This window comes from Apodemus sylvaticus, chromosome 2, assembly GCF_947179515.1.
Source record: "Apodemus sylvaticus chromosome 2, mApoSyl1.1, whole genome shotgun sequence".
NCBI classification, from domain to species: Eukaryota; Metazoa; Chordata; class Mammalia; order Rodentia; family Muridae; genus Apodemus; species Apodemus sylvaticus.
In genome coordinates, this window is record NC_067473.1 from 117,684,518 (window position 1) to 117,694,412 (window position 9,895).

Below are 9,895 nucleotides of genomic sequence, written 5' to 3' on the forward strand. Positions count from 1 at the left end.
CATTTTGATGGTCAGAGCCCACAATTTGTTTTCCTGTGACTTCTAGTATGTTTCCACTGATGTTCCACAGAAGGACATCCGCAGAATCCAGAGTATGTTAGCTGTGTAGCACTTCTTTGAGTACAAAGGCTGGTCTGGTCCTGGTGAAAAGAAAAGAAGTCCGGATCAGTGGCTATCCTGGCACTCTTCAGGAACTGTGGGAAGTGTCACACAATTTCTAAACTATACACTAATTTCAATCTCTCTCTCTCTCTCCTCCCTGTCTCCTTGTCTCTGTCTTTCTATCTCTTACTGTTTCTGTCTCCATGTCTCTCTTGCTTTCTCTTTTCATTTCAGAGATCTGAACACTTGCTGTTAGATTAGGTTCTTAGGCTGACACCTTGTGGATACTGTTCTTTGAATGCCAAGGAGTTAAGCATTGGCGCTATAGAATCCACAGATCTCATTGGCATCCCCCTGTCATTTGGCCATCCCTGCTTTTCACACTTTCTTTGAACACATTTGGAGTCACTCTAGATCCCCCCCCCCAGGAAAGACAGTATTCTATAAAGTTAAAGACCTAGAGCCTGAGCCAAACAAAGGTTTTATGACCTTTCTCTGTGTCTCAGTTTCCAAAAAGCAAGACTAATAGCAAAACCTGTGGATTCTACTAAGATTTCTGTGAGGAGCTTATGAACTTTTTTTTATGAACTTTTGAAGCCCGGACAACTGTCTGACAAGGAGCAAGCACTAATCAAGTGTCACAACCTCAGGTGATTGGTCCATTTGTGGTCACACTTTAGAGTGTCTGATGGCTCTACAGTACTTCATTGGAGTATACAGCATCTTGGGTACACACCTGGGATCTCCTCGGCCACATAGGTAGGGATGCCCTGGCACATGCCAGCGATCTTTGGTCCGAATGTATTCAGGTCCTCCACTTTAGTAGGGTTGATGGAGAACATCAAGTCCTTGGGAGCCGCTCCTCCAGGCCCTTTACCCTGAAGTTGAGTGTGAAGGGAAAGAAAGAAAGAAAGGAAGGAAGGGAATGAGCCCCGAGGCCAGGGCTTTACTGATCTGAAGGGCATGGGGGGTGGGCAATTCTTGGTTGCCATTTTGTTTTCAAGTAAGGAGAAGATACAATTCTAGCTTTGAATATCTTGGTATTTCTCAGTGTCCCAAGAGACTTAGATGGTTTAAAATTATAGTTGTTTATAAAAAAACAAAAGTCTGAAGCGAAACTCATTCTGAAATTTGAAGCACTTTTGCTCTCTTAGAATCTAAGGCAGTGTTATGTGATAGCTTCTGAGATAGAGTTTATTTATGTTCACTAGCTTGCCAGTTATAGGAACCAATTTATCACTTAAAGGAATAACTCAGGCACTGGCTGAAAGCCATGGATTCCCTCTTTCCACCTACTTCGGCTATGGATGACAACGGATATAGGACACTTGCTTATATTTGATTTTCAAGCAAGCAACAAATATTTTTTTCACTATTGAGAATATCTCAAACACTGTATAGGACATACTTAGACTCTAAAAAGGATTTCTTTTTATCTGAAAATCCAGTGTCTGTGTTTGCTAGTTCTGATAACCCCAATGACTGTAGGAGTTTGTCCTTGATGGAGGACTTGCACTGAGGTGTGCAGCAGACCTTTGGGTCTCTGACACTCAAGGTAGCAAGTGCTTTACTGAACCCAGCAGAGGTAGATGTGGGCCACGGCTTCTGATACAGTGGAAGCTACCCCCATTCAGGCAGGCACCTAACATTCTTTATATTTTGTGGCATTTATCATGACAAACATGCTAGCATGCTCCACCAAAGAGGGAATGGGTGTGACTTCATTGTTTACTGGAGACTGTAAGACTTCCTGTCACTCCAAATCAAAAGGCTTGCCTTTACCTTTTGCTCCTTGACCAGGGTATCGAGGTCCTGAAGAGAGGGCATGGCATCCTTGTTCATTCTGTGCACAATGCATGATTTCTTGGCGAATAGTCTCGTTGCAGCAAAGCTCTGTTAAAGAAGACAGAGAGCAGTGAGGCAAGGTTCCCCAGGAGCTTTGCCACAGGTCACAGCTGAGGGAAACGGAGCTCAGATCACAAGGAACTGGAGGAGTGCTCAGGGTCTGGCTGTCCTGCACTTGTGCCTCTGGTTAACATGTGTAGATGACCTGTCCCTTAGAGGGTGGATATATCTAACCCACTGCCTTCGCTTCAGTTCTAGTGATGTGTGTGTGTGTGTTTTGCTGACAAACATTTTAAGGCTGTCACACCTTGGTCTACTTCCATCCTCAATGTTTTCAGGAGGCAGGGAAGACAGGCTTTGCTTTCTAAAAGTACATTTAACTAGGAAAGTAGAAATTGGCAGGTGGGGCCAAGGGTTGCTTTGCTTCTCCTTCTCTTACAACTAATATCATGTACACTTCATTCACTCTCCATGAAATATTGGACCTTTTACATCACGGGGGCTCTCTGCAGGGAAGGCCAAAGGATGCTCGTGTTTGTCCTTGTGCATAGTTTAGCCTTACTACTCGTTGCTTTGAATTGTGACCTATTGGGTAATATTTATTAGCAATAATTATATGTATAACATAAAATTGAATGGGTGCCTTTACTGATCGCTACAGTGTTCATGTACAGCTAGAATTCACTTTGAATTTTTCATGGGTGGTGGCTACACCATATCGTTACCCTGTGTGTCCATTACTTACATTTTCATAATCCCAGAGGGTATTCCAGGAGTTCCAGCCGTTGTTGTTGTCAATATTGGCCACGTTGTGCTCACCGTTGATGCTTACCGACTGCTGCCCACTTCCGTCCGTATTGCTGTTACCATTGATGTTGATAGTCTGAAGTTCATAAGAAACAGAGAGTGGTTTAAGATTGCATTTCTTTGTAAATGCATTTCGGCAATGAGCTTCAGAAAATGAGACTTACGTAAGCAAACCCAGGAGCCGCGAGGAGCCCGAGCAGACCAGCGAGGAGCATCTGAAAACACAGCACAGGCTGGAGGTCACGTGGTCACGTGGTCACGTGGTTATGGCATCCGCTCCCCTCTACCCTGTCTGAGCCTCTGTGTCCTAGGACTTCAGTGAGGAAGCTGAGATAGCTTCACCCTCAGAGACTTTCTCCAAGAAATGCCTGCACAGGGCCCAAGGACCGTTTATTTCTTGGAGGACCAGTTAGCAGCCAAGAGTGTTGAAGACTAGTTTTGACAACAGTGTCCTTCCAGTCTGACCAGAACATGCCCAGAACTGGTAAAAGTTGAAATGAAGGCTAAGAAAGGAGAAATCAGAAATAAGAAAGAGACCAAGGCTAAGAAAGGCTCTTTCTGGAGCCCAGAGATGCTCGTCTTGAGTAGAGCCTTGGAACAGGTAATGCGGAAGACCGGAAGACAATTCTACTGTAATCAGCCTGCGACAGACCCTCCCAGGACAATTCTTCTCTATGGACATGCCTGTAAACATTCCGTGGACAGGAAGGAGAATATTTCCATGATGGTAACAGTGCCACAGAATCAGACCCTCTCACTTCTGACTATTAATGGTTTCCAGTTGTATGGTGCTGCATATGAAAGGAAGTCCTGACTTACTGTGAACTTCATGTCGGCAGGAGCACGGTGGAGCGGAGGAGCAGGCGGCGTGCTCACAGACGCGCAGCCCTCTGGTATTTGTACCTGACCAGCTTTGCTCAAGCTGGGTGTGCTCAGGCGGAGTCCACAGCTTATCTCCTTCCCTCTCCTGTATCGGTGTAGAAGGGGAGTCCCCGGAAGTCTTCAGGTACCTGCTCAGTAGGGTGCTTAGGCAGGAGACATTCTGACTCATCCCCTGACGAAAGTATCTCAGTAAACGCAACGTGATTTCTGATAAGCTCTAGTCTAATGGAAGCCATGGGCGTGGGTATTTTATATATTGCTGCTGCTCAGATTCAGGAAAAGAATAATCCCTAAAACCAAACACAGCCTATGTGCACACCCGCCCTTCCTGATACTGGCCCCTATGCGAATGCATGAACGGTTTCTTCTTCTTCCCTTTACTCAGTCCTACTGTGAGCTTTCCCTGTGAGCTCTTTCTGCCCTTGTTTCCCCTCCCTACGCTTCCTGAGCATGCTCAAGTTATATTGAAAACTTTCTAGCAAAACCAGTGACTGGGGACGATGTCCTCAGCTGTGAAAGGAACTCTTAGGAAGGAAACTGGCCCTTGTGCCCTGCCAGATGTTTCCTTGAGGAATTGTCTGACCTCAACGCCAGTGCAGCTTTCCACCCACATCATGAGCAGCTGGCACCAAAGCCATCTCCCATCATTCATTCCTGGGTTTCTCAGCCGTAACACCGGCCACCGGGTTAGAGCTCTGGGGGCCGTTTGGAAGCACCGTCCACATATCCAGCGACTAACCCTTGCCATTGTATCTCACCAACAGTTCTCCACTCCAGCCTTGGTCAAGGCACTCCCTAACAGATTTTTTACCAGAATTGTAGGACCAGCCAGCCTCATCCCAGGACTCAGATAGTTCAATGTATACCCTACATTTTCCCAGGGTTCTCCCCCAGAACATGGAAAATTAAAAAAAAAAATTAATTTCCAGAGCTTAGAAACATTCACTGGCAGTCTGTAAGAAAACTTTCAAGCTCATTGGAATGGCATCTTGGGGTGCCCTAAAGGGGTTTCCTGCCCTCCCAGCTGCCTGAGATTCCTGGCACCTGCCTCCCAGCCACGCCAGTTTTCCCACACTATGGTTACATCCAAGGCATCTCCTGTGAACTTGGCCTTCCATGTCCTGCTCTTCTCCTGGTCCATTAGAGGCAGTGCTTTTGTTTTTTGTTTTTGTTTTTTGTTTTTTTCAAGTTCCTCACTGCTGCAGCCACCAGATCTTCCTCACTATCCACAGGGAAACTTCTTTCATTGCCTCTGGGTGCTATCAAAGAACTCTTCTTATTTGTCTCTAGAACAGTGGTTCTCAACCTTCCTGATGCTGCAAACCTTTAATATGTTGTGGTGAGCCCGACCCTAAAATTGTTTGGCTCCTACTTCATAACAAAATTTGCTATTGTTACGAATTATAATGTAGATAGGTAATATGCAGGATATCTAATATGTGACCCTTGTGAAAGGGTTGTTCAACACCCCCCGCCCCAGGGATCATGACCTACAGGTTGAAAAACACTGCTCTAGATAATGAAAAATTTCAAATATTATATTAAAATAAGGAAAGATTTCTTCTGGGAGAGGAAGCAGAGACTGTCACTTGGAAAAATAAGTAAACACTCAAAATCGTTTTGACGGAGAACTGACACTTAATTTTTTCCCCTGTTCTCTTCTACAACTGAAGCTGGTGCCTCAAATTTGATAAAGGGGGAAACTGTGTTTCATTAATCACTGATCCACAGATTTCCACTCTGAAAACCTCCTTGAACCCACAACCTTCCTCTTCTCCACGGGCTGAAGCTTGCGGAGCTGCTGGGCTCTGACGCTAGCTCGCTGCCAAGATCTCTTCCAGAATGCTGTCTGGCTAGATGCGGGCAGTGCTGGTGAAAGACGGCCTGATGTTTGAATTCATTCTCAAAAGATTATAAGCTCATTCTTTAACTGTATAAGGTCAAGAACCCTGGTGCTCTGTTTGGAGCTTCTGGTTGGAGCTGAGAGCCCAGGTCTGCTCCTGTCTTTTTCCTGTCTCAGGTTTTCACCTCTGCATGGGTAGGAGAAAAGGAATTCCACTCTCATACAATATTGTTAATCTCCTAGCTTCAAAGCCAGGAGATGTTCTTCCTGTTGGGGGTGGGGAGCCGTGGAGAGGTCTTCCCTTGTTTTAGAGACCATAATAGCACTGCAGAGGTCAGAGTGGGCGTGACTGCCCTGCCTTTAGACTTGGCCTCTGATGGTGATTTGGGGCACCCGTTCAATTCCCAGCACACATTCAGAGTGTCATACCTTACTAAGGACTCAAGGTGACATGTGGATTTGTGAAGTGCTGATGTGGGTGATGCTCGTGATAGATGATAGATTGATAGACGATAGATAGACAGACAGACAGAAGATATTGTTCAGCGTTTCTCTTTTGGATAAGAATAACTTATAATCAATGTCAAATGAGCTAAAAGACCTCTATGTATACATCCTGTGCCAAACTGTGACATCCTAAAAGAAATGGAACCTCATTGCATGTCTTGCTTGCTATTTTCCAAGCACACTTTAGCTTCTGAAGGATTTATTACATGGGGGAAATGCTGCCCCCTAGAGTGTACCTTGGAATAAAAACAAATCTCTGTTTGGAGCTTCTGGTTGGAGCTGAGAGCCCAGGTCTGCGGCTGTCTTTTTCCTGTCTCAGGTTTTCACCTCTGCATGGGTAGGAGAAAAGGAATTCCACTCTCATACAATATTGTTAATCTCCTAGCTTCAAAGCCAGGAGATGTTCTTCCTGTGGCCTCAGTGTGGTGTGGGTTCGAGACTACTGGGGAGACATAACATTGATGTATACCTCCTACCTGCTCTGGCGCCCCCGGTGACTGAACAACTCAGACAAGCTCATCCCAAGGAGTCAAATCATTTACCAGGAGTTACTTATGGAGCAGTGGATGACCACACACGGCCACCATTTTCAGAAGTCCCCCCCACTGCTCCCACATTTGTATTCTATAAGGCTGTAAGTCTGTATGAGAATCAATACAAGTCTGGGCTCAGGGTGCTACAAGCCATGGACAAAATAAGATTCTGGGAAAGTTGTGTGTTTAAGGATACTTGACTTTGCCCTTCTTGGGGATCCTGTGGTCTCAGAAAACCCTGTCCAACTGTGGTAAAGGTAGCTTGTGTTGGTGCAGTTCAACATAGAACACATAGGTGGTAGTTTGCTGTATGATGGAGTTCCTTTGCCTAGGATTTGGAGGGCTAGACTCACCATTTGTGTGGGCATGAGTGTGTGTGTGCACGTGTGTGTGTGTGTGTGTGTGTGTGCATGTGTGTGTGTGATGTGTGTATATGTATGTGTGATGTGTGTATGTGATGTGTGTATGTGTGTGTGTGATGTGTGTGTGATGTGTGTATGTGATGTGTGTATGTGTGTGTGTGATGTGTGTGTGATGTGTGTATATGTGTGTGGTATGTGTGTGTGTGATGTGTATATATGTGTGTGTGATGTGTGTGTGTGTGATGTGTGTATATGTGTGTGTGATGTGTATGTGTGTGTGATGTGTGTATATGTATGTATGATGTGTGTGTGTGATGTGTGTATATGTATGTATGATGTGTGTGTGTGATGTGTGTATATGTGTGTGTGATGTGTATGTGTGTGTGATGTGTGTATATGTATGTGTGATGTGTGTGATGTGTGTATATATGTGTGTGATGTGTGTGTGTGATGTGTGTGTGTATATGTGTGTGTGATGTGTGTATATGTATGTGTGATGTGTGTGTGATGTGTGTATATGTATGTGTGATGTGTGTTTGTGATGTGTGTATATGTGTGTGTGATGTGTGTGTGTGTGATGTGTGTATATGTATGTGTGATGTGTGTGTGTGATGTGTATATATGTGTGTGTGATGTGTATGTGTGTGTGATGTGTGTATATGTATGTGTGATGTGTGTGATGTGTGTATATGTGTGTGTGATGTGTGTGTGTGTGATGTGTGTGTGTGTGTGTGATGTGTGCACACGCATGCTGCGTGTGTTCATGCACACATTCTTCCTCAGTTCTGGTCTCCTTTAAGGCCTACGCTCCTCAGCAGGAGCAAGGCTCTTGTTCTTCCTCATCCTGAGAGCTATGCTTCATGGGGTTTGTGTCTCCTCAATGGAAGAAGACTTGCCAGTGTTTTTTGTCACCTTTATAGGACTTAGACTGGCACACGCGTGGTGCTTACTAGGTACCTTTAATATTCTTAGAGTAGCTGGAAGGAGATGGCCAGGCTTGAGGTTACCGTGTAGAACATATCCATCCATTTCTGGAGAATGGCTGTGTGTGCTGGCTGTGGTGACACAATGGGGGAGTCTTGGGTCCTAGTACCCTGGGGTTAGTGTGGAGTAAGTCAGGTCACAGGGTTAGCGCTGGGCTTTCTCCCAAGCAAGGCCCTATCATTGCTATCACCCAGCGCACACGCCCATGGCTCCATTTCAGTCCACACCCTGCCACGTGAGGCTTAGTGAAAGCTCTCTTTGTTTGGAACAATTCAGATTCATCCCGTGCACAGCACACTCACACATGGAGGGAGAGTTAGAATTCCACAGAATCAGGCTTTATTGCGGATATTTTTCCCTCCTCTTTGAGTGTAATGTTTGTTACCAAGATACATTTCCATTCTTAAGTATTTGCAATTTCCCCGGCTAGCAGTTATTAATAACTCTGAAGCCTGTGCTATCTTGTTCATAACTTCTGGTACTTAGGACTTGTTGGACTAAAGCACAGTGCTGTTATATATGAATTGGATGAGGCATAGCCTCTCATGTAAAAATTTTGGCTGTTTCCTTGCCTTGATTGCAGTTTCTCTGTGAAACTATATCCTGTGACAGCCCTAAGTTAGGGATTATATAAAATCTGAACACATTTCACCTCTTCTAATGAGCTCTATACTGTGCCTTTGTTTACCCTCTTGTTGCTAAGACTATAACACAAGCTCAGTGCCCACAGTCCTGGTGTTGTGGGGTGGCCTACATTTGTTGCTCCCCCCATTTGTACTTCTGGCCAGAAACAACACACCCAGAAAACAGCAACAGGGAAGTATCAAGTAACGTTTGAATAATTGTTGCTAGAAAGCTTCTAATTCCAGAAGATCCAAGCTTATTACATAGTTGTTTTTGCACAGGAGAGAAATTTTTTCCAAATTACGGCAGAGTTGAAGCCGTCTTTCTTGCAGCATCTTGAGCTGTTTCTCTTGGGACTGTCACCTTCCAAGCACACAGCTCTGCCTCTCCACTGCCGCTTGTCTAAGACCATCCAGCTGCATTTGCCAAACTTCTTGGGTCCCAGCAGAGGCAAGCCTTGATGTATGCCTCAAATTTGTTGTTACTTTGAGTGTTTGAAGGCCATAAACAGGATTTGGAAAAATAAATGCCTAAAGAAAGGTCTCCTGAGTAAATCAATCATCTGTATAAAGATAAAGAGGATGTTGGTCAACAGCCTTGTTTTTTTTTCTTTTTTTTTTAATCATTGTGAAAACTGGCCATGTATTTAATGATTCTGAAAAGAGATTTTGAAAAAACATGAGCTACCATGTGAAGAACAGACCCCACAGTGCTGAGGGTGTTGTCTGTACCTACTCCTCGGAAATTCAGAAATAACATCGCCGTTCCCTGCTCATTCATATTCCAAGTTTAGTGATGGTGTGTAAAAGAGCTCATGAACGAAGCGTGCCCACAGTCTTCGCCATCAGGCCCAGAGGCATGAGCGGCTCCTTGAAAGATGAGCATCTATTAGATCCTGAGTGCCAGGGCCATCGGAGCCACAGCCGGAGCCAGGCAGCCACAGCACCTGCCTCCCCCAGCTTCCCCAGCTGAGGAGCACAGAGGGAAGGACCACAGCGCTGCATGGACAGTGAGGTGAGGCTCTGTGAGTTAGGACCACAGCGCTGCATGAGCAGTAGCTAGTCAGCACTGGCTTCCTTCTCTTCATCTCAACCAGACTGTGCACGTCTGTGTGTGCCTTCTTCACGTCTGCAGGAATCGATTCTCAGAGCAGCCTCGGGGAACCTTCACTTTTACAATTATCCACCAGCAATTATTCATCCATCTTCCTGTCTCTAGTTCCTGAAACCGCTTAGTGAATCAGGTTCGTATGCTGGGGTGTTTTTCCTGCAGTTTCCACTGGGTTCAAATAAGAAGCAACTCCTTCCATCCAGGTTAAGAAAGTCATCCCACTTACTGCTCCACAGTGGGCTGCTAGGCCGGTAACTGCATGCACATGGTGGAAACCACTGAAACATCTCCAGTGC

At 45.3% G+C, this 9,895-nt stretch overlaps 1 protein-coding gene across 2 annotated transcripts; it reads right to left on the minus strand.

Annotated features, from left to right (window-relative positions):
- Window positions 1-16: 16 nt before the first annotated feature.
- Window positions 17-3,728, minus strand: Gkn1 (gastrokine 1). Of its 2 annotated transcripts, none has more exons than XM_052172596.1 (6): window positions 3,574-3,728; window positions 2,919-2,969; window positions 2,693-2,830; window positions 1,885-1,995; window positions 839-980; window positions 17-140 (listed from the first exon to the last, which is right to left on the minus strand). In XM_052172596.1, the coding sequence occupies exons 1-6, from the start codon at window positions 3,583-3,585 to the stop codon at window positions 43-45; spliced, it is 552 nt and encodes a 183-aa protein (XP_052028556.1). In that variant the 5' UTR covers window positions 3,586-3,728; the 3' UTR covers window positions 17-42. The 2 variants fall into 2 exon arrangements, with proteins under 2 accessions (XP_052028556.1, XP_052028555.1); XM_052172595.1 differs by having other exon boundaries at window positions 17-134; window positions 1,879-1,995; window positions 3,574-3,615.
- Window positions 3,729-9,895: the final 6,167 nt, after the last annotated feature.